The sequence below is a fragment of the Colobus angolensis genome, unplaced genomic scaffold, assembly GCF_000951035.1.
Source record: "Colobus angolensis palliatus isolate OR3802 unplaced genomic scaffold, Cang.pa_1.0 Scaffold207, whole genome shotgun sequence".
Classification (NCBI taxonomy): domain Eukaryota; kingdom Metazoa; phylum Chordata; class Mammalia; order Primates; family Cercopithecidae; genus Colobus; species Colobus angolensis.
The window spans coordinates 3904904-3929726 of NW_012115233.1; the positions used below are offsets into that span (position 1 = coordinate 3904904).

General features: G+C 48.1%; 1 protein-coding gene across 1 annotated transcript in view; it reads left to right on the top strand.

Annotated features, from left to right (window-relative positions):
* The window catches only part of PLCG2 (phospholipase C, gamma 2 (phosphatidylinositol-specific)), a 187230-nt gene that overhangs the window by 150485 nt on the left and 11922 nt on the right, over positions 1-24823 (top strand). The window contains exons 21-29 of the mRNA XM_011942208.1: positions 2209-2305; positions 3650-3716; positions 6532-6689; positions 11735-11837; positions 13566-13775; positions 15153-15298; positions 16185-16299; positions 17249-17416; positions 23756-23844. Coding sequence (XP_011797598.1) covers positions 2209-2305; positions 3650-3716; positions 6532-6689; positions 11735-11837; positions 13566-13775; positions 15153-15298; positions 16185-16299; positions 17249-17416; positions 23756-23844 — 1153 coding nt within the window. The remainder of the gene's footprint in view (positions 1-2208; positions 2306-3649; positions 3717-6531; positions 6690-11734; positions 11838-13565; positions 13776-15152; positions 15299-16184; positions 16300-17248; positions 17417-23755; positions 23845-24823) is intronic.

Here is a 24823-nt window from a genome sequence, read left to right on the forward strand (position 1 = left end):
TCCATCTGCTTCTCCCAGTGCAGAGGCTTGGCTTTGCCCAAGTCCCTCCACTCGAAGTGGCACAGAGTTGAGGTCTCTTCCAGGCACACTGGCATTCCCTCATTGTGCTCCTGTCCCTGCCTTGGTCCACATCCTGGTGCTCACTGGGTGGGTGACTGTCATTTTTGGAGTTGTGGGTGGAGCCCAGGTGACTACTCCAAATCAGTTTTCCGTTCTGTGTGAGGCGGCTTCACGCCTTTCTATGACTCTGATAGGCAGTTCTCTGAATTTGGAAGGCTCTTGTCTTAAGAGACTGGCAGAAGTTTCTTTGGCAAGGGAGTGTAGGCACACCGCCCAGCGGCTGTGGTCATTTCTGTCTCTGATGGCAGTAGTGGTACAGGGGGCTGCCTGTGTGAAACGGCCTTTTTTGCATACTCCCAAACTGGTTCTCCTGTAGCTAGGGGACCAAACAATTGTTGTCTGAACCAAGATGCTCCTTGAGTGAAGGGAATGCAAAGTGCTCAGTCCTGGATAGATGGTATATATGATCGCTGTAAATCCAGCCAGCCCTTGCCAGAAGTGCGTCTGGAGAAATGGTGCGGAGGGTGTGAAAAGCGCTTACAACCCCTGGTCCTGTGTCTCTGCTAGGTGAATTGGTACCATCAGTCCTCACTCTGCTTATTCAGACCAAAAAATTGTTAATTTCTTCCCACCACCATGGAGCACAGACTTGATTACGATCCAGAAAGGTCAGCCGGGTACAGTGGCTCACGCCTGTAATCCCAGCACTTGGGGAGGCCAAAGCGGGTGGATCACTTGAGGTCAGGAGTTTGAGACCAGCTTGGCCAACATGGTGAAACCCTGTCTCTTCTAAAATACAAAAATTAGCCAGATGTGGTGGCACGTGCCTGTAATCCCAGCTACTTGGGAGGCTGAGGCAGGAGAATTGCTTGAACCCGGGGGGCGAAGGTTGCAGTGAGCCGAGATCGTGCCATGCACCCCAGCCTGGGTGATAGAGTGAGACTCTGTCTCAAAAACAAAACAAAACAAACAAACAAACAAAACGATCTAGAAAGATCTCATACAGTGGGGAAGACAGACAGGTAAATTATACGTTAAGTATAAGGTGTGGCTGCTTGGATGACTGTGGGGACAGAGGAAGAGTGCTCAGCCTAGGGGGCAGTCAGGGAAGATTCCCTGGGAGAGGAAATGCCCAACCTGAGTCTTAAATTAGTGGGGGGAAATTGGGTACCAAGGGCATGGGCCATGGCATGGAAACCAGGCAGTGTGGCAGGGGCATGATGGGGACGATGGGTCATGTGGAGCAAATGTCATGGAGAGTTAGGAGGTAACGTCTGGGAGTCCTGGGGTCACACTGTGCTGTGCTGTGGTTGCCATGTTGAAGAGTCTGGGCTGGATTCCAGAGGCCCTGGGGAGCCATTGTGTGGCGTGGTCAGAGGTGCATTTTGGAGAGTCCCTGGCTACAGAAAGTGGCTCAAGAGATGGACAGGTTGAAGGAGAGGGTTTGCGTGTCTGGGCATGGACTTGCCGGGAGGAATCAATCTTACAGGTGCTCACCGTCTGGTGGGGTCCAGGAACATTCATAGATGGATTATGTCCCGTGTTGTTAGTGTCGTTATGAAGATAGAGAACAGTCTTTTAGCTGAATAATAATAAGAGCTAACACTATTGAGTATTTACTCTGCACTAGGTAGGCACTGTCCCAAGCACTCAGCTTTTGTTAATTTAGAGTCCTAATAAAACGCGCTGAGGGAAGCACTCGCATTTCCCTGTTTTGCAGATGGATAGTCGGAGGCACAGAAAGCCTTCACAGTCAGTGGGAGAGCTGGAATTTCATTCCAACCTGTCTGCCTCCACAACCACCTTCTCTCTAAATTCACAATCTCCCTGAAATGGGGTGAACTTTTGTCATGTATGGTCTCTGACTTCCACTTAGAGCACTGAAACTTCTGACTTGGGGTATCTTTGATCAAACATTAAGATCATATGATGAGGAGGGAAATCAGACCCCAATAACTCATTGGCAATTAAAAAAAAAAGTTGCCTTTGAAATGCTCTGTTGTCACAGATAGTGACACTGGTCACTTGGCCACTTGCTGCCTGTCACCATCAGAATGAAGCCAACAGTTGGGTGCTAATAAGCAGTAGTGGGAAATGCATGCCACCTGGTGACAGCCCCCCCCCACCGTGTCCTTTCTTCTTATCCAGGTGGAAAGGAGACTATGGAACCAGGATCCAGCAGTACTTCCCATCCAACTATGTCGAGGACATCTCAACTGCAGATGTCGAGGAGCTGGAAAAGCAGGCGAGTCCCCCTCTTTGATGCTGTTACAGAAAGAAGGGATCTGCGGGTCCAGTGTTTCAGGGACCTGTGCCATCTCGGTGGTTGAATGTTTCCATGTGCTGCTTGTGGTCTCTGTGGAGCTCTGGATCAGGAAAGACAGAGTGATAGGAAAATTGAGATTGAGTTGTTGCGGGTGAGTTGCTGTGACAAGCCAGCTGTGTTTTAATCAGGTTGTGCTGGGCTTGGAAGGGTTTGAATATGCCGGGAGAATTCTCACTGGAGTGAAAGTGGCCAAATGGGGAATTTGTCCTTTGCTTAAGCAACTTGCAAATGAAACACATGTATGTTGGTGCAGCCAGACATTGAGAACGTGCTCGGGTTGAGTAAGCAAGTGGGTCTAACCAGAAGGTGAGATGAGGCCTTCCTGGTGACTTTGTAAACCTGGTGGTTGTTCCCTTGCCGCCTCTTGTTTAGAGAGCAGCCACATGCAGCGTGCCAGCGCTGCAGCAAGGATGACTTCTTTGTAATGAAGACTTTAAGATCCCGTTAGAGCCCCAGGTGTTTATTTTCTAAGGGAGGTAGGGCAATCTTGGAAGGCTTCCTGGAGGAAGGAGTATTTGAGCCTTAAAAGTCAAGTTAGAGTTCAACAGCAAGAGACTGGCAGAAGGGAGTTCCAAGTGGGAGGTACAGTCTAAGCAAAGGTGTGGCAGTGGGAATGTGGTTGTGTTCTGTGTGCTTGGGCTGAGGCAGAGACATGAAGCCCTTGCTGCGTCTGTATACTGCGCTGCCCTTACCTGAGCATCAACATTTGCCTGGTGCAGGGGCTGGGGGTTGGGGTGGTGCAGGCAGTGAGTGGATGCCTGGTTCTGCCACCTCTCCTAAGCCCAAGATATTCTTCATCTCAGCCAGACCCTGGGATGATTCGAGTGTGCAATGGGAGGCAGAGCTGGAAAGGGTGATGGGGGCTCTGAAAGTCTTAAAAGCCAGATCACAGAGCATGGGCGTTGCTTCCACAGGACATGGGGAGCCACAGAAGGTTCTTGAGCTGGGCTTTAGTAGGCAAAAGAGTCTCATTTTGTAATAAGGTCAGATAAATGGTCTAGGATGTGTTTTGAAACCAGATCTGAGGAAGCATTGTGATGGAAAATGAAACTCCTAACCTCCCGGCACCCTCTCCGTGCCAGGTCCCTATCAGCTCCATGCTTCATTATTTAGCTCTCTCCCCTTAGACGTATCTGGTAATGAAAATGCATTTTAAACAGTTCCACAGGCAGTGTCTCTGCTAAACGGTGTGCTTTGGAGACGGGTTGTCTTTTTATTATTCCCGTTACAACTAACGTTGAGTTATGTCTTGTTTCTTCATAGATTATTGAAGACAATCCCTTAGGGTCTCTTTGCAGAGGAATATTGGACCTCAACACCTATAACGTCGGTACGTGCGCACATCATCGTGGCCTGGATTCCCACCCCTATCCCCCATGGATTGGCCTCAGCCCCGCCCTACACCGGGAGGTGGCTGACACAGGGTCCTGTCTTGAATGCCAGCTCCTTCCCCGGCTGTAGCTGAGTATTTAGGTCAGGCTGGTCAGTGAGTATGATGCTATGTCTGCTATTAATCTCTGCTAAAACTGTAAATGCTAAGACAGGGTCTGGTACATAAGTGCTAGATGGTGGTTAGCAGACATTATTACCAACATCACTCTTACTATCTCAGGATCCGCCTGTGTTTCCCATGCTTTTCGAAGGAAAGCTGAGCTGTCAGCCTGGCTGAAACGCAGCATGGAGTTGGGAGTCTCGGGTTCTAAGCCCAGCTCTGCCTCTCTGTTGCTATGAGACCACAGACCTGTCACGTCTCCTCTTTGAACCTCTGCTTCCTGGTTGCTCTGCTGGGGCCCAGGAAACTCAGCCCACCCATGTTGACTGTGCTGTAAGGGGACATGAAGGCATGACCCTGAGGCCAGGCTTGTCCAGTGGTGGCCGGGGTCTCCTGTGTGCTGGGCTTCTTGGGTCTTGAGCCTGCCTGCTTTGAAGTGGGTGTGGTGCAGCTCCCATGTGAAGGGACTCCGTAGCAGGCCTTCTTGTTCTGGGCAGCCCTTGACCCTCCCTGGGACGGCATGGGCATGGTTCCCTAGGACTCAGGTGGCAGTAGCCCCAGGAACTTCATGCTTCTATTGCCAGTGCTCTGCTTTACACATTAATTAATTATTATTTTTTGCGATAGAGTCTCTGTCACCTAGCCTGGAGTGCAGTGGTGTGATCTTGGCTCACTGCCGCCTCTGCCTCCTGGATTCATGTGACTCTCCTGCCTCAGCCTCCCGAGTAGCCGGGATTATAGGCGTGTGCCACTGTGCCTGGCTAACTTCTGTATTTTTGGTAGAGATGGGGTTTTGCCATGTTGGCATTAACTCCTGACCTCAAGTGATCTGCCTGCCTTGGCCTCCCCAAGTGCTGGGATTGCAGGCATGAGCCACCATGCCCAGCCTACTTCCCACATTTGTTACCTGCTGCTTTTCCTTTACAATGATCCAGCAGGATAGGTCGGAGAGGGAGTCTTTGCTCCCATTACCAGATGAGAAAATCAAGGTCCTAATTGACCACCACACGTGCTGAGGTCCTGTGTTCACTTCTGGTGCTCTCTGCATCATCTTCCCCATCCCTGTATTTGCAGAGCAGAGGCACATGGCTCAGTGGTTCTGAGTGGAAATCTTGGAGTCAGGTTTGAACTGAGCCTCAGTTTTACTACTACTAGCCGTGTGAGCTTCCACGTGTTACTTTCTGTTAATCAACCTCAGTTTTCCCTCCTGTAAAATGGGCCTAGCAAAAGCAGGCTGCCTGTAGTCTCAGCTACTCAGGAGGCTGAGGCGGGTGGATCCCTTGAGCCCCATGAGTTTGAGACCAGCTTGGGTAATGTAGCAAGACCTCAAAATTAAAAAAAAAAAAAAAAAAAAAGATGCAGTACGTGTAATCTGCTTAGAATATTGTCTGGAATATAAGAGCTCAGAAATCTTAGCTACTGATATTATTTGGCAGATAAGTTTCCCTGTCATAATCTTTTCTTCTCTGTAAGATGCTTTCTGTGTGTCTAGAGAAGCCATGCCACATTTCTCTCCTAGCTTCTGGTGACTCCTTGGTGTTTTTGGCTTGTGGCTGCATTCTTCAGTCTCCACATTTGCCTGCACATGACTTTCTCCCTTGTGTCTGCATCTGTTTTTAAAGCCATTTAGCCGGGTGTGGTGGCTCATTCCTGTAATCCTAGCACTTTGGGAGGCCAAGGCGAGCGGATTGCTTGAGCTCAGTTCGAGACCAGCCCTGGGCAACATGGTGAAACCCCTCTCTACAAAAAACACAAAAATTAGCTAGGCTTGGTGGTGTGCACCTGTGGTCCCAGCTACTTGGGAGGCTGAGGTGGGAGGATTGCATGATCTTAGAAGGTGGAGGCTGCAGTGAGCCAAGATCGCACCACTGTGCTTCAGCCTGGGTGACAGAGTACGACCCTGTCAAAAAAAAAGAAAAAAAGCCATTTAAATTATTTATTCTTTATATAAAAAAGATTACACGTAACACAGAAAATTATGCACAATATCCTAAGTGAAACAATCAGTTCATAAAATTTTATGTATTGTAGGTAAACATTTTGTAAAAATGCCAAGTTGCTTAGTTATATTTTAAATCTTTTTAAAATGAACGTGTATTGCTTTAGTAATTTGTAAAAAATATTTATGATGAGTGCAAAAAGCATTTTCTGATTGGTCAATGAAAAAGATTTTCAGTGTTTCTTTTGATCAAGATGAACATGTGTCTATAAAGTGGACAAGAGGGTATTTTTTTCAGGTTCTCTCATGCATTTTAATGGTTTTTTTTCCCCCCTGCATCTTAAGTGTCCCTCTCCTTTCTCTTACAAGGATACTCATACTTGTTGGGTGTTGGAATTGCCCTAAATCCAAGATGATCTCATTTTGAGATCCTTAACCTAAGTACATCTGCAGCGACCCTATAAGGTCCCATTCACAGGTACTGGTGACCCGACACATCTTTTTGGAGGACGCTACTGAAGCCCCTGCATCCCTCGAGCAGTGATGTGTGTGACGTGTACCTACCCCGATGGAAAGTAGACGTCCCCATCAATGCTAACCGTGATCATAGCAGTGGTGGTTGGTCCATGAGAGAAACGGCTGAGGCAGGGTGCAGTCTGGTCTCTGTGGCCCTCTAACAGGCTGATCGGAACATTTCTTACTCTCTCCCCCAAGTGAAAGCCCCACAGGGAAAAAACCAGAAGCCCTTTGTCTTTATCCTGGAGCCCAAGAAGCAGGGCGATCCTCCAGTGGAGTTTGCCACAGACAGGGTGGAGGAGCTCTTCGAGTGGTTTCAGAGCATCCGAGAGATCACCTGGAAGATTGACACCAAGGTAGGCACCTGCTCACCGGGTGCAGGTGGGCCTGCATTCTCAGGGCTCTGGTGCTCAGCTGAGGCTGTGGGTGGGTCCAGGCAGTAGGATGAGCAGATCCAGGTGCTATTCAGAATTGGGAGAGGAGACCAGGTGGGTTCGGACAATAGGAGCACCTCTTGTTAGGGAGAGGCAGGGATAGCGGAGCTGCCCTGGGAAGGTGGGTCTGGCCGTCTGGTTCGAACCTTCAGAAGGCTGAGTGCGTGCAGCAATGCTCAGTGAGGATGTCTGTGCGGCCCTTACATATCTTACCAAGGAAGTTACTGCCTTCCTCATTTTGAATAGTTTCTAAGTATCATATAAAGCAGTCTGGATCCTCCCCACAGAAAATGCTCACTGAGCTCACGTGCCTGGACCTGGAGTGGGCTCTGGGAACACAGCAAATCAGCGAGACGCGGTTGTTGGTGGTGGAGGAACTTCCCTTCTAGATGGGAATGACCTTTTCAGGGCTGTCCTACCTGAAGTACTACTACTCTCGGGCTGGAAGTGTTTTGGGAAGGTGTGAGCTTCTGGATAAGAACAGGAGGTCTGGAGCTGGGCATACTGGAGTTTGCATCCTGGCAGGGCTGGACCCTGGGCAAGCAACCACACTGCTCTGGGCCTCAGTTTCCTTGTCTGCCAAATGAGGAACCAAATTCATAAGTCAAAAGTACTTAATCACTGCCTTGTCATTATACCAGAGCGACATGGGCAAGTGCCACCCTGTCTTTGATGATGGAGTAAGGGCTGTCCTTGTGGCTGCAGAACTGGAAAGAAATTGTAGGGTTTCCCATGGACCCGTTTGCTTCTAAGGTAGATCTTGACCCCAAGGGCTGATTAAAGCCTTCCTGGGGCCTCTCGTGCCTTCTGACTTCTGGCCAGCGTCAGTGAGTCTCTCCTCCAAGATACTTAGTCATCCACCAGTGGCCAGGTCACTTTTTTTTCCCGTTGGGAGGGCCTCACATCTTGGCCAGTCCCTGGTCACGAGAGGATCGTTGTGTCCTCTTTCGGAGACTTTGCAGAGGGGGCCGGTCCATGGGTACCCTCCCTGGTGGGACATCGTCTTTCTCTGACTTAGGATCTCCTGGGGGCCTTCCCTAGGGCTCCTAATTCTTCCCATGGCTTTTCACACCAGCAGCCATGGGGGAGGAACCGTGAGCTTGTAGCCAGCTGTGCTGTCCGTCTGGCTTTCCCAGTGAAGCCATCTCTTCTAGGCCCTGGAGTGCCTCTGATGCTGCAGTGCAGCTCTGAGGCACAGGGGGGCGCCACAACCCTGAGGTTTATTTGAAAAATCTCCACATAGCGTATTCCGGCTCTCTCTGCTTTGCTTAATGGGGAAAGGTGTTATTTCCCTAGAAGGCTCTGTCCCTCCCCTGCCTCGCACCTCCTCTCCTGCCGCATGAGCGTTTCTGAAATGAAGCTGAGCTGTTCAAGGCTGCTGTTGGCGGCCTTTGGTCTACATTCCTTCCTAATTGGTTTTCATATTTGCTGAGATTTCATGAGAATGATTTTTAAAGTCCTATTATTACATCTGAGGGGTACATTAAAAAACGGGACAGCAGAGTTGACGGAGTTCTCGCACTGAGCACAGCTAGCCCTTTTGGGGAGCTGGTGTTGGGGGGCAAAGGAAGAAGGCCCCATTCCACTCTCAGGCAACCAGCGGCGAATAAACTCTCTGCTCACTGCCAGGACCTCTGCGTGTCCCTAAGTGCCCGCACTGTTACACGGTCTGTAGCCACCTCATTGATGGTGGAGGGCAGTCACAAAATCCTTCTAGTTAGTGGGTTTCCAGAGTCTCACCAACTGTATCGTGACTTCCCATTCTGAGATGACAGCTGCAGGCCCAGAGAGTAATTGTCATGCAGTTTTTGTGTTTTGTTTTTTTGAGACAGAGTTTCACTCTGTTGCCCAGGCTGGAGTGCAGCAGTGGGGTCTCGGTTCACTGCAGCCTCCACCTCTTGGGTTCAAGTGATTCTCCTGCCTCAGCCAACCAAGTAGCTAGGATTACAGGCGCCTACCACCATTCCCAGCCAATTTTTGTATTTTTTAGTAGAGATGGGGTTTCACCATGTTGGCCAGGCTGGTCTTGAACTCCTGACCTGAAGTGATCCGCCCGCCTCAGCCTCCCAGAATGCTAGGATTACGAACCACTGTGCCCCGCCTTGTCATGCAATTTTGAAGCAGCAGCTGGCGTTTCTTCTTGAACTGATACTGTCTTCTGCTGAGGTTGGGAGGAAAAAGAAAAGGTGAAGCCCCATACCTTGTCATAGCGCTGTGTTTTGTGTGAGGCCAACATTCCAGAATTTGACAGGCAAGCCCACTCCCTCATTTTAAGCAATTCTGTTGTCACTGGAGGTGAGCTGTGCTATTTCTGGGGTTTCCTGTCTGCAGACAACCCCGTGGTGAAAACTGTGCACTAAGAGTACAAAGTCAAGTTAATTCAAGGACCAGGAGAAAACACCTGAGGTTTGGAAAAGAAACATGGCTTTGGTTTCTGTGACAGCACTTGGCTATTGACTGCTTGGCTGACACCTTCTTTACCTGTTAGTTCATGCACTTCCCACCCACCACAGCCCTTCCAGCCTGACCCCTAGAGCTTGCTGTGTCCCCAAGGACATTCAGGAAGGATGGAAAAGGCTGACAGAAGCTGGGGGTATGTGGACAAGCTAGAGCCAGTATCGGGGGCTTAGAGTCACACTCGAAGCTGTCCTGATGATGTGGTCCCACCAGAAGCTCATGTAAAAGGCTCGTTTGCTGGTCACTGCCAAGGTCCACTTTGGCCCTGGGAATTGTCAGCACTCACGCGTGAAGGCGTTCTTACAGAAGAAATTGGGTGCCTTGACATGCTTGTTTACAAAACATGACTTTCTGGTTCTTTGCCTAGGGGAGGTGTCTCCTGGGGCAGTGTGAGTAGCTACCATGTGCCCATAGAGTGCTAAGGCCTCTTTGTTTAATTTTTGCAATAGCCCTGTGAGGTAAGGATTCATATCGGCCTCATTTTACAGCTGAGAAAACTGAGGTACGAGGACACTGTATGGCTTGCCCAGCCGGCACAGTCTGAGAGCAGCCGGGCCAGGTTTCAAACTCACGTTCCAGTTCCCACTGTCTTTTTTTTTTTTTTTTTTTTTGAGGCGGAGTCTCGCTCTGTCGCCCAGGCTGGAGTGCAGTGGCGCAATCTCGGCTCACGGCAAGCTCCGCCTCCCGGGTTTACGCCATTCTCATGCCTCAGCCTCCTGAGTAGCTGGGACTACAGGCGCCCTACCACGCCAGGCTAATTTTTTGTATTTTTAATAGAGATGGGGTTTCACCGTGGTCTCGATCTCCTGACCTTGTGATTCACCCGCCTCGGCCTCCCAAAGTGCTGGGATTACAGGCGTGAGCCACCACGCCCGGCCCCAGTTCCCACTGTCTTAACAACTGGGTCATGTTGCCTCTCTCACCTAGTGACCGCCATCACCTGAACACTTGCCATGTGCACAGCCCTGCCATCAAGGGCCATATCTCAGTGGGGAAGTAAGGTCTGCGCACTGGCACTGAATGGCATTAATGTAGGACAGTCAGGCAAGGGACGGTGAGAAGCAGAGCACACCAGCTGAGGCAGTGAGTGATCTGGAAGGTTCCAAGAGGGCAGTATCCCTTCCCAGTCCTGGCTGGAGCTAATCCACGGATTAGTTCGTTTTCACACTGCTATAAAGATACTACCCTAGACTAGGTAAGCAAGAGCAGGGAAAACGGCCTTATAAAACCAGGAGATCTTGGTGAACTCGCTGTTATCATGAGAACAGCATGGGGGAAACCGAGTCCATGATCCAGTCACCTCCCACCAGGTCTTTCCCTCAACACCTGAGGATTACAATTCAAGATGAGAGATTCGAGTGGGGACAGAAAGCCTAAGCACATCAGCTTCCCAGAGAAGGAATGATTTGGGTTGGGTCTAGCAGGAGGGATTTGATGGACCAGTGAGGTGGGGGGTATATGGGCAGCAGGACGAGGAGTCAGGAAGGCATTGCTGTGGTTCAGTGGGAGCCGGGATAGGAACTCTGGGTCTGGATGCAGGAGGCATTTTAGTGAGATTGTCTCCAGAACCTGGCAGCTGACGGGGTGTGAGGGACAAAGCAGAGCTGGAACATGTGGTGGGCGGGGCAGGAGCCCACCCCGTGTTAACAGGGCTTTGGCAGCATCTGGTCTCGACACTGGCTGGCTGTGAAGGCTGAGATAAGCTACTCAACTTCTGTTAAACGGAGATAATTCTCCCTGTCAGGGTGTGGACTGACTTAGGTAGTATCCATCCAGTGCTTAGCCTGTGACGCCTAGAGCTAAGCACCCCCCAAATAGTGACCGTTATTATCTAAATATTCTCTCAAGGTCCTCCCTTGGCCAATAAAAGTCTGGTAGAATTTGGGGAGGCCCAACAGGGTTGCCTGCTTTGGGGTGAAGTGAGAAGCTTATCCTTACATGCAAGGAGTTAGATTTGGCGGTGGGTCCTCTGAAGGGAGGCACCTCCCGAGTCCATGGCACATAGTCTGGCCACTGGGTAGTGGTCCCTTGGACAGAGCCCTGATGGGCAGAGTTGGGGAGCAGGTGTGCAGGTTTTGAGGGTGCAGGGGATAAAGAGTTATGACAAAGATGCTGGGGTCCACGGAGCCCACGAGGATTTGAAGAACTAGAATTTGAGACACTCTAACAGTGTGGCTTTAGGGGAGGGGACAGGAGGCAGAGTTAAGGACAGAGGGGTGGTGACAGAGAAGAGCCCCCTTCCCCTGCCATCCTGACCTCAGCTATATTTGAGGGCTATGGCCAGGACTGAGCTGGACACCAAATCCTCGTGGAAATAGCTTTGTCAAGAATTTTGATAGAGGAAGAAATGAGAGGGGCAGGGTTGTCTTCAGGAAGGGAAAACATTCAAGCATACTAAAGATCCGAGCATGCGAGAAAGCAAAGTGGGGATGCAGGAGAAGAAACACAGGGCGAGCTGGGAAGATGGGATTTCTCAGGGGCGGGCACTAAAGACGGTGAACTCCAAACAGGAGAACAACATGAAGTACTGGGAGAAGAACCAGTCCATCGCCATCGAGCTCTCTGACCTGGTTGTCTACTGCAAACCAACCAGCAAAACCAAGGACAACTTAGGTAACATCTTCCCTAAGAATCTGCCCTACAACTGCAGTGAAAACTTCCTTCCTTTCGAGTTTGCTATTTTCAGAGAGGGCAGAGTGGGTGCAAGCTCCTGTTCTTAACTGCTCCCGGGAGATGGCCTCACCTTGGGTTTGTCCTCCAGGTGATGAGGGAGCTGGTGGAAGCAGCTCTTTTGGTGTCTCAGTAGGAAAACCCACTGTATTAGTCCATTTTCATGCTGCTGCTAAAGGCATACCTGGGACTGAGTAATTTATAAGGAAAAAGAGGTTTAATGGACTCACAGTTCCACGTGGCTGGAGAGGCCTCACAATTATGGCAGAAGGTGAAAGGCACATCTTACGTGGCAGCAGATGAGAGAGAATGAGAACCAAGCAAAGGGAAAACCCCGTATGAAACCATCACATCTGGTGAGACTTAACTACCACAGGAACAGGACAGGGGAAACCCCCATGATTCAATTATCTCCTACCAGGTCCCTCCCATAACACGTGGGAATTATGGGAGCTACAATTCAAGGTGGGATTTGGGTGGGGACACAGCCAAACCATATCACCCACTTAGTGGGCGGATTAGTTCTTATTGCCATTACCACAAACTTGGTGGCTGAAAACATTTATTCTTGCACATTTCTGGAGGCCAGAGTCTGAAATCGGTATCGGGGTCAACATCAGGGCGTCAGCAGGGCTGTGTTCCCTCCAGAGGGGAAAGCAATTCCTTCTTCCAGTTTCTGGGGGCTGCTGGCATTCCTTGGCTTGTGGTCACATGGGCTTCTCCTCTTCTGCTTCCCTGTTTTAAGGACCCTTGTGGTGCATTAGGTCTACCTGGATATTCCAGGATAAGCCTCCCATTTCAAGCTCCTTAATCACACCTGCAAAGTCTATTCTGCCATATAGAGTGACGCATGCACAAGCTCCAGAGATTAAGGCCTGGACATCTTCAGGGGCCATTACTCAGCCCACCACAGATATAGTTAAAAAAGGGGCCTTCTACCATGTTCTGCAGGTAGCAAGTTTTTGATGATGCCGTACATATATTTTTCTTTGGGGTGCTTCCTTATCTTTCATCTTAGACCAGAAGACCAGCCAGACAATACTAGACCCCTGAGTTAACTTACTGGGAGGCCAGTCCCTAGGAACCTCTGTTCAGGGACAGATGTCAAAGCTCAGGACTCAGCAGGGTCAGCGTGTTGACTGCCTGCTATCCCACCACAGCTGGATGGGAGGGACCCAAGATGAGGCCTGTCCCCTTCCCTCTCCTCTTGTTCTCCCTTCCCCGCACAGGCACCCACGTCGCAACTCCACCTGTGGGCAGGGGCAGGCGATTCTCAGTTTGTTCATCTTGTGTCTGTGATCTCTCTGGATCTTCCACTCCCAAGATTTTCTCTTACCTAAAACCATCCCCATATTCCCTCTTCTATAACTACCGCTTTTGCTTTTGTGTTTTCTTGTTCAAGGATGTTGGTAGTTAAAAAAAAGTGAATTACAATAATTCTAGACTAAAAGGCGGTGGGAAAATTAGGCCCCTTTTTAATGCCTGGAACCCCCAGAGGGCAAAAGTCCATAGTGACACCAATTGGGACAATATCATCAGAACCCCCTGAATGTCAAAGAGGGAGATTGCTGGTTTCCTTTTATAATCTGAGCATCCAGCCATTGCATCCAACATTAAGAAAATGCAGAGATGAGACACAGAAGTAGTGATGACCTTTTTCTCTGTGTGCAGAAAATCCTGACTTCCGAGAAATCCGCTCCTTTGTGGAGACGAAGGCTGACAGCATCACCAGACAGAAGCCGGTCGACCTCCTGAGGTACAATCAAAAGGGCCTGACCCGCGTCTACCCAAAGGGACAAAGAGTTGACTCTTCAAACTACGACCCCTTCCGCCTCTGGCTGTGCGGTTCTCAGATGGTGGCACTCAATTTCCAGACGGCAGGTAAAGGCAGACTGAAGGTAGTCCGGTCCCTGCAAGGTGGTGGTGGCATTCGCTCCAGGCCAAGTCAGCTTGGGTCAGAGATGCCATGTGGTGTCCATGAATGAGTGGTTTGTCTGAGGGACTGCACGGTTCAGCAGAGTGCTGGTTCATATGAGGTCCAGCAGCTGAACGGAGGGATGAGAGGACCGAAGGGTGCTTGGCTCAGGCAGGCTTCATGATTGCAAGTAACAGACGCTGAGTTAGTCTGGCTTAAGAGAAAAAGAAAATGCATTAGCTCATGTAATTAAAGCATCTCTGGAGCCCTCTTCTCCTGGCCTGTTGCTCTGGGAGGGCGTTCTGCTCAGACTTTCTTCCATGAGACATTCATACGGTGGCACAACCAACATACACAGACTTCTGGACACAAAGTGGTCGCATAAATCATGGGGCTCTGTGCTTTTGTTGTTGTTATTTAAAACCTCTTTTGGGGTATCTATTCATCAGTAGCCTCCTTTACATTCTTTTTGTAGCCACCTTGGATTCCATTGAATGGAACAATCATTTATTTAACAAGTCCCCGTGTAGGTATTCCCCATTATTTGCGTCACAGACAGCACTGCCTTCTGTACCCTGACGTGAGCGCCATTCCACAGATGTAGGAATATGTCTGTGGGACAGAATTCTCAGAAGCGCAGGGAGGGTCAAGCAGCACTTGCATTTTGATCAACTTTGCCCTTAAGAAAACCACTGAAGATGTGCCTGCAGGTGTGTCTGAGCTAAGCCACGCTGCCAAACTGCCTTCCAGAGAGATTGTGGGCGGAGATGCAAATAGGTGGAGGCTGGAGTACACTCTTTGTATAACTTCACTGAGTTCTGTTGAACTTTTTGCTGTTTGCACAACTGAGAGGTGAAAACTGATATACTGTAGTCCATTAGAGCTTCTTCTTGTAAGTGACATTAACCAGTTTTTCTCTTATTTAAGGAGCAGTGACATTTTCTTTTCTGCAAAGTATTTGTGCTTCTTACCCGATATATCTATGCAGTAGGTATTTATAGCATAGATGTATCAGAACTAAGAGGTTAAAAATTTATATTCATATATTTGTCATTTGAATTAAAATAGCCTATGCAATTTGTTTCTACATAGATACTTTTAGCAAGTTTGAATCTTTTCTTTTATGATTCGGGATTTTGTGACATACTTGGAAAGGTGTTCCCCAGTCTGGGAGTTTGTTGTCTAGAAACCCTATATTTTCTTCGAGTGAGATACTTATTTTAACAGCTGCCTCACATTAATGTTGGGAAAAGGTGTAATTCATTCCCCACCTAGGAACTCCTGGCCTAGGAGGCCAGCATGCTCATGCCTGACTCACAGCAGGCCTTCACTTTCCTTCCCAGATAAGTTCATGCAGATGAATCACGCGCTGTTTTCTCTCAATGGGCGCACGGGCTACGTTCTGCAGCCTGAGAGCATGAGGACAGAGAAATATGACCCAATGCCACCCGAATCCCAGAGGAAGATCCTGATGACGCTGACAGTCAAGGTAAAGCCAGCCCTCCCTTCCTGCCAGGGGAGCCAGCTGCCCTCCCTGGGGGCTGGGCCGACGCTGCCTTGAGAGCGGGGAACCCATGGCGAGGAAGGCTTGTTGTCTTGTTTAAACTAAACTATCCACATTCAGGCAGTGTGTGAGGATCTTTTTCTTACAGTACACTCCACGGTCGTTTGGGAGAAGAGGGAAGGGAGGGGAAACCTCAAACCCACTTCCCCTTGTCGTCTGTGGGGGTGAGGTATGACCCTGTTTTTCTGGGGTCCCGGCGAGGTCAGCCTCTGGCTGGAAAGAGAGAGAGAACATGGGAAACAGCCATTTGGTCTTAATAGGGACATTTTTTCCCTTACTTTGTCCAGTTCCAGGGCTTTTTAAAATTCATCTGATTTTCAGAGAAAGTGTTGTTACTTTGTAAGAATTTTTGAAAAGTAGAGAAATGAATTGCATTTCTCATGAAATTAAGGGCGGTGGGGGAAAGCAGCATATGTAAACACGGGCCTTTAAGTAAACTGCAGTTACCAAAAGAATGCCACGTTGTCCCTCAGCCTTTCCTGGGGGTGGGGAGATCCAGTGATTAAGCTCTGCCTTGATCAGAGGCACCTCCTTGGGCATGGATGTGCGTGCATGAGCTCAGGTGAGTTTTACCTGTTGAGTCAGGTGGCATATGGGGCTGAGACGCAGGCTGATGCTGAGGAACTGTGGGATATACCACAGTCCACCTTCATCCGCCGCAGAAGGTTGCTCTGGCTTCTCCAGTGAATTTGGGAAAATTAGGGCTGGCACTGAACTCATCCAGTGTCACTCTAGAACCCAGTCGCAATCCATGCTAGGCTGTCTGTTCAGGACCCCAGGAGGGTTCCAGTGCTTCCCTTCGGTGTCCCAGGTTCTCGGTGCTCGCCATCTCCCCAAACTTGGACGAAGTATTGCCTGTCCCTTTGTAGAGGTGGAGATCTGTGGAGCCGACTATGACAACAACAAGTTCAAGACAACGGTTGTGAGTAAGTCACCTTGGCCCCTCTGCTTTGAAACGTCCGGCCAGTGACTCCTTTGTGGGAGTGCTCTTCCTGGGGTATTTTGCAATGCACTTTAGTTGTCCAAGGTTTTCTTTCCTCCCTCTTGCCCATGTGGCTCAGCTTGAGGAGGGGATACAAAGGGCCACTTTATTAAATCCTTAGACCTTCCCCAGTGTTGTTTGCCTGCCTGTAACTCAAGTCTGGAATCCTAGGTGAGGCCCTGACACTAGGTTGGTCCTTTTTGTGCAACAGCCCAATCTGATTGATCTACTGAGTCAAAGGCCAAGAGGCAGAGACACGGAGAGAGGGGGTGAACCTACATGGCTGACCTGACCAGAGGATCAGCCTAACCGGGGGGAGCTTAGCCCCTAGAGGGCAGGAGGAATGCTTGCTCTTCCAGGAAAAGCCAGAAGGGAACCGTGAATGGTGGGCCTTCTAAGGAACCTTGCCCCTGGTAAAAAGTAGCCGAATGAACAACTCAGATGCTGACCTAGTAAACTGGCATTTATGGAGAGTTGCAGGATTGCTGCTTGCTTGCTCTGTGAGGCTGGGCTCTCACCTGCTAGCTGTAGAACCCCCTGCTGGTGGATGTGGCTTGCAGGCTCTCTTCTCCTCTTTCATCTTTTCCAAATTCCACCTTCCTGCTCTGCAAACACCTCCCCTCTTTCCTTCTCCCCCATCCTGGGGAGGGGAGATGGGAGGTGGTCTCCTTGCTCTGCTCACCAAGGGACCAGCCTGCAATAGCAGCTTCCAGGATTGCTCAAGGTGGGGTGGGGGAGTGAAGAAAATTACTCAGATTTTCTTAGATCTTGGCAAAGATGCATATTTATTTACATGGTTGCTAAGGGGATTCACAGCTGAAGGATGCAGAGATTGTCTTACCAGAAGGGGGCAGCTCCAATGCGGCCTCTAATGAGCTTTGATCTCCTTCCAGATGATAATGGCCTCAGCCCTGTCTGGGCTCCAACACAGGAAAAGGTGACATTTGAAATTTATGACCCAAACCTGGCATTTCTGCGCTTTGTGGTTTATGAAGAAGATATGTTCAGTGATCCCAACTTTCTTGCTCATGCCACTTACCCCATTAAAGCAATCAAATCAGGTAAGAGGCATTTTAATTAAGATGTTCAATTTGGACTGGCATTGTACTGTGGTTTGGCTGCTGGCTTCAGAAAGAATGAAAAATCATTTTTCCTGGTTTGGATGGAATCACTGTAAAACTGATTGGGTGGCTTGGAGAGCTGGTGCACGTACAGCCTGTCGTGTAGCACACAGGTGGGAGGAAGCGGGTGACAGGGGAGGCTATGCCCCTCGAAGTGGGATGTCTACATGCAAAATTGGATTGTTAGTGGATCCTCAGCCTGGCACTGCAGTTTGATTTCATTTGGAAATATTATACACGGTTTGCTTCTCCCCATCCAGGGCTAAGTCTGGGTTGATCTCCCTCCTGCTCTCTGGCTGGCAGTGTGAGAGGGTGGCAAGGGAGAGACCTTTGGCATTTTGGGGGGGAGTTACAATCTCGACAGTCCAACTCCCCAAATCCTTCAGAATTCACCTTCCTCTTGTATAAAATTGGGCGGGTTAATTTACTTCTTTGAATGGTTCGTTTTCTTCCCTGCTGAAGAAAACACAAAACCCCTTCATGGTATGAGGAGGGTCATTTCGTCTTTTTCTGCAACCAAGCCAAGCTGGGTCATACGACCAGCTCTTAAGAACACTGTTGAATCCCAGATGACTGAGCCCCTCCTGGACAGCGGAGATAGACACCTCCAGGTGAGGGGATTTGGGACCCTGCTGCTTCTAGAGCCAGTGGTTTACAAAAACAAACCGGCTCTCCTTAGCTTCCGTATATTTACTTTCCCACCGGATTTTAGGTATAATGTTTGTCAAATAGGCCCTTGCTGGATGTTGAATTTCCTTCTTCCTCTTCCTTTAGTATTTCTGATGCATGGTGCATGAGATCATAGATTCTTCCAGATTCCTCAAGAGGTCACTGTTCCCTTGTTTTCTGAGGATCATTTTTCAAGAGAAAGATGACTGTCATTTTTAGTTACTTACATAAAAATACAGTCTTTTGATGTTGTTTGGAAACCTGGGGCTCAACGAAGAGCTGAATTGGATCTTTTTTGTTTTCAGACATTCTCTCAACCTCCACCTTTCTTAGTATAATATCATAAACCTGCCCATTTCTGCTACTGGGCAGGAGCCCAATTTCTGAGCAGCAGGCATGCTAGAAAATCCAGGTGCTGGCCGGGCACGGTGGCTCACACCTGTAATCCCAGCTACTTGGGAGGCTGAGGTTGCACCACTGCACTCCAGCCTAGGTGACAGAGCAAGGCTCAAAAGAAAATACAGGTTCCTGGATCCACCACAGGGTGCTGAGTCAGCCCAGGATGGGGCCCAGGAACGTGCATCTTTAGGCAGCTCCCCAGGTGGTCCTTGGATGGCACTTTGAGAAAACCAAACTGTGTCAAGGCTGCCTATCTTACCATTGAGGAAATGAATTCCTTAGCAAGTTAAGACTTTGGGAAAATGTTTAAACTTTGATTTTTTTTTTAGCACTCTAGAAATATTCATTTTCATGAATATTGCTACTCTAGCAATAATAATGAGTATTCATCTGTAAGAGGCCTGATATTTGGCAACCCACACTATAAACTACTCACCCACACTATAAACTACTTTTTTTTTTTTAGAGAGAGTCTTGCTCTGTCGCTCAGGCTGGAGTGCAGTGGGTCATGTCGGCTCACTGTAACTTCTGCCTCAGCCTCCTGAGTAGCTGGGACTCCAGGTGCACACTCCCGCATCTGGCTAATTTTTGTATTTTTAGTAGAGATGGAGTTTTGCCATGTTGGTCAGAAAAAAAGTGATGAGATTATGGCATGAGCCACTGTGCCTGGCCTGTGAACTACTTTAAACCCAGCACTGAGGCTGTGATTCCTTAATTTGCTTCTTTTAGATTAGTCTAATAAGGCTTAGGAATGAAACCAATTCTTCTGGTGCAGGAAGTATAGCTTTTGGTACATTTTTACCTTCCTAGCCTTGATGCTGTAACAGACTTCTTTTTACGGTAACTGCCTGCCAGTTCCTCTACTGGACTCATCCAGGTAGCTGTGCTGAAACCCCCTGACATCCTCTTGAAGGATGAAGGCCATGACCCTCATAACCCCTCCCAGTGCCTTGCAGAGATGTCAGAGTTGATGATGAAACCTCCTTACCTTACTGGGCATCAAAGTGTGTCAATTCATCTGCAGAATGCAATGACTTAGCTTGGAGATTTAGAAAAAACAAACGTCAAAACCTCAAGGGAGATTAAAAATGTGACCTCATCCTCCCCAGACTGTGAGATACTCTCAGCAGGGACCTTTCCTCGCTCCTTTCTAGCTCCTAGCAGTGCCTGGCACATCCATATTCATGGGAGGAATAAAATAGAGTGAACAGAAGGCATTGAGGGGCTTCCAAACTCAAAAAATAAACTTCGCCCATTGTCATTAGAGATGCACTTAAGCTTTTAAACCAGCTGGAGCGCAGGAAGGAAAGAAGCAGCCTTATATTGTGTTAGGTGCCTTAAACTCTTTCTCTTTTAATCCTCACAGTAATCCTGTGAAAGGGGTTTTATCTTTGGTTTTAAAATTCTGAGCACTTTGAGGCCTAGAAACTATGACTTAACTTGCTCAAGGTCACACACCTGTAGGATCAGAGCTGAGATTCAAACTCAGGAATGTCTAATTTCTTTTTTTTTTTTTGAGACGGAGTCTCGCTCTGTCACCCAAGCTGGAGTGCAGTGGCTAGAGTGCAGTGGCCAGATCTCAGCTCACTGTAAGCTCCACCTCCCGGGTTTACGCCATTCTCCTGCCTCAGCCTCCCGAGCAGCTGGGACTACAGGCGCCCGCCACCTCGCCCAGCTAGTTTTTTGTTATTTTTTTAGTAGAGACGGGGTTTCACCGTGTTAGCCAGGATGGTCTGGATCTCCTGACCTTGTGATCCGCCCGCCTCGGCCTCCCAAAGTGCTGGGATTACAGGCTTGAGCCAGGAATGTCTAATTTCGAACCCCGTGTTCCTCCTCTGCAGGCTGCCCTCTCACTGGGCCCTCAAAGCCCGAAGCATTGATCTTACTTTAAAAGGTGTCTGTATTTCCCTTTCCCCTGTGAAATGACTAGAAACAAGAAAAATGATTCTGTTTTGGGTGAAATTGGGAAACATCTTTGAGCAGACTCTAGTATACAAGGAGGGCTGCCCAGTGCATAAAAATGGGACTTAGGCCGTGAGAGAAGGTACACAGAGCTGGAGATAGCTGGCCATGGGGGCAGAGCTCACGTCTCCGATTTAAGAGGCACTTGCCTAGCGTCAGATAGTACTGTCTGGCCTGGAACCATGCTATTGGAGTGTACAGGCTACCTGATAGCCTCCCGGAACACCATGGAGCCGTCATTCCAGTTCATTCTAACAGTCAATCAGCAGCTAGACTGTGTTAGTCCGTTCTCACACTGCTATAAAGACATACTTGAGACTGGGTAATTTATGAAGAAAAGAGGTTTGATTGACTCACAGTTCTGCAGGCTGTACAGGCTTTTGTTTCTGGGGAGGCCTCAGGAAATTTGCAATCCTGGTACGAGGGGAAACCAGCACATATTTACATGGCCTGAAGGGGGAGGTACTACACACTTTTAAACAACCCCATCTCGTGAGAACTCACTATCCTGAGATCAGCAAGTGGGAAGTCCACCCCCATGATCCAGTCGCCTCCCATCAGGCCCCAGCTCCAACACGGGGGATCACAATTCAACACGAGATTTGGGTGGGGACACAGAGCCAAACCATAACATAGACTTAATTCTTCCCCACTGGCCACAGATTAGCTCATTAGAGATGCAGAATCTCAGGCTTCACCCCAGACTTGACTTCCCAAGTCAGAATCTGCAGTTTAACAAGATTCACAGGTGATTCATATTTGCATTAATGTTGGCCTGTCACTGAGCTAGACTGCAAGAATTCTGTGAGGCTTTATCAAGGCAAAAAACAAACTAGCAACAAAAATCACATTGTATCCATAGGGAAAAAATAGGTCAGAAGACTTCTTTACAGCGGTATATTCAATGAGAGCAGTGTCCCCAAAACCCTACCAGGAAAAGAGTGGGTATAAAACATTCAGATTTTATACCCACTCAAACTGTCATTCAACTATAAAATCAAAGGACGGATGCTCTCAAACATGCACAGCTCAGGAATTCTTTGTCCCATGGGCTCATTTTGAAGAGCACAAAAGAGGACACATTTAGCCAATGAAGGCATCCACAGAGTTCAGTAAGATGATGAGCATCAAGCCATTAAAAAATATAAATCTGTACATTTCTTTATGAATAAAATTGTGTATCAGAAGACGAACACTGTAAACCAATATTGAGCTCTGGGTGGTGAGATGCATGCTGGGGAAAGTATAGTGATGTCTTTGTCATACTTTGAATTGTATACATAAATAAGATGGATTGATGGGTGGATAAATACATGACAAAACAAGCACAGCCAGCCCTCTGGATCTGTGGACTCAACCAGCCAAGCCTGGATTGAAAATATTTTTGAAAAAGTTATGTGTCGAACCTATATGGACTTTTTTCTTATTTCTTAATACAGTGTAACAATTACACAGTATTTGTATTGTCTTGGGTATTAAAGTAATCTAGAGATAATTTAAAGTATATGGGAGGATGTGCATAGGTTATATGCAAATACTACATCATTTAATTATTTAGAGACAGGGTCTTCCTCTGTCACTGAGGCTGAAATTCAGTGGTGTGATCATCGCTCACGGCAGCTTCAGACTCCTCGGCTCAAGCAATCCTCCTGCCTTAGTCTCCCTAGTAGCTGGGACTACAGGTGTGCATCACCGTGCCCAGCTAAATTTTTTATTTTATTTTTTGTAGAGATGGGGTCTTGCTCTGTTGCCTAGGCTAGTCTTGAACTCGTGGCTTCAAGTGATCCTCCTGCCTTGCCCTCCCCAACTGCCAGGATTACAGGCATGAGCCACCATACTTGGCCAACTATGTCATTTCATATCAGGGACTTGAGCATCCAAGGATTTTGGTATCTGGGGAAGTCCTGAACGAGTCCCCCATAGATATCAAGGGGACAACCGTAGAGTGAACGTTTCATACAGTCTAGGTGGTGGGTATACAAGTGTTCTTTGTAATACTTTTTTAGTGTTGCTGTATGTTTAAGAATTTTATATTAAAATGCCAGAAAAACATAAGCCTTCCTTTGTGGGAGAATTATGGTTACACAATGGAATGCAAATATTATACACCATGTCCATACAGAAATCATACACCTTAGGGGTGTAAAAGGAGAAGTTGGGGGAAGAAAAGGAGAAAAGGTACAGGTTTGTGTAAGTATGCGACTTTCCTCTTCATAAGCAGTGGAAAATGATTCAATGGATATTGTTTGAAGGTGATAAATCAACTGCGAGTATAAAATGTTCCAAGAGAAATAAGCCCAAAATCTGAATGGTGGAAGGCACAGAGGAAACAGTGGGAGGGTCCTATTTTGGGCATTGCTTGTCTTGGAGAATCAGTAGATATGATATAAATGCTTTCAAGACAAACTAGGACCACAGAAACGATCTCTAACGTACAATGCTAACTGGTAAGGCACTATCATTTGTGATTTAAAAGCAACTCAAACATACGCATAGGCAATCTTGGGAAAGATACTGTTAACAATGGTTCCTTTTAGGACAGAGAGGAGGACTGGGTGGGAGTGATGGTTCTGTTTTATCCCTGTGTTCTTTTATACTGAATTAAAAGAAGCCAGCAAACCAACCTTTGAGATGTGTTGCCTTAAACATTACTGAATGGGGGTGGGGAAGATTCAGCTCCAACTTGCCCCCACCCCTTCAGCCCTAAATAAAAAGAAACATTTAAACACAGGTCCTCCTTGTAAACAGGGAATGGCTTTCGGAGGAGGAAGATCAATACTGCTATGAAGTACTAAGGGACAGAAAGATTTCCTCCCATTGGAAATCTTTAAAGATAAAACACACTCCCTGGTCCTGTGCTTTGTAAGGCTCTAAGTGGAGGAAATGGATGAGGCTTCACTACTCTTTTGGTCTCAGGAGTATTTAAGGAATTGAACCACAGCTGCAATCACTACACTCAATGTGGACTGTTCTGTGGGTTTTAATTTCTTCTGAGTGAATCATTTTTATTTCTAGATGGTAGATATTTTTAACCTTGCTTCCCTGTATGGACCAGTCAGTCATAGCTGTTGGCCTGTGTCCCTAACCATCAGGATAGGACCTCTGGCTTCCACAAAGTCAGCCCCCAGCAGGGGGCACTGACTTCTCTTCTCTTTGAACTAGGCCTGTGATCCCTGGGTATCCTCCAAAAAAATCTAAGGTCTGACATTAATTACCTGCCTTTGCATTTTCCTCCTTGTTCTGCTTCAGGATTCAGGTCTGTTCCTCTGAAGAATGGGTACAGCGAGGACATAGAGCTGGCTTCCCTCCTGGTTTTCTGTGAGATGCGGCCAGTCCTGGTGAGTGGAGATACGCCAATAAGGGTTCCCTGAGCTATGCCTGCTGGTGGGGGTAGAAATGGCCTATGAATACCATTGGCTGATGGACTTAAGCCCATTGAGAATTATCTAGCCCAAGCATGAGACATCATACAAGAATTCCTTTTTGCTAATTCCCCAGAGTTTCCTGGGTTTTCCCTCCCAGCATCCTCCTTTCTTAGAGAATGCTGTGTGATTCTGCGTAGGCAGTGAAGGAAAGGGTGCGGGTACTTGTAAGTTCCTCATAGTTTCATTTCAGCAAGAGCCAGGCCAGATGATGCCTTCCTAGATAGACTCATCCTTTCTGGATGCTTTTTTGGTGCCAGTGGGTCTTTAGGAATCCTGTCAAAAAGTCTGATAGCCTCCAGTGAGGGCCTGTTTTGGCCTGTCCTGGGGACAAAAATGCATGAACCCCAACTTCTCTCTAGAGAAGACTGAAGGAGACTTCCTTCCTGGTTCTTTTGATTTTCCCAGGCCTTGAAGATACTGAGTCTCTCCTTTGATTAATCAGTTTGGATAGGCTTGGTCTTGAGCTATATTTAAAAATGTGGCAAGTTTGCTCAGGATGAAGGGTTAGGAATGGAGCTCCCTGCTGTGTGGAGTCAGGGCTTGGGTTTGGGTAGATGACTGGGTATTTACTTACTGTGATTCTGGGGCTCCAGAGACTCGATGATGGCCTCTCTCGTAGGCTCAGACCCACATATCAGGCCTATGTTTTCACAGTGCCTGACCTGTAGGCAGTACCGTCTCCCAGGATCTTTTCATTCCCCCTACTGCAGAACCGCAAAGCTCCACATGGGCTAAAGCTCGACATGGGCTGAGTGAGTTCTGTGGTCAGATTCTCTCTGGCTGACCTAAAAAACTGTAGTTGTGAACCCCAGTGGGTTGATGTGGGCTTGTTTAGTGCCCCCCAATACCCATCTTGTTTTCTCATTTTGGTTGTTTTCCAGATAGAGAAATC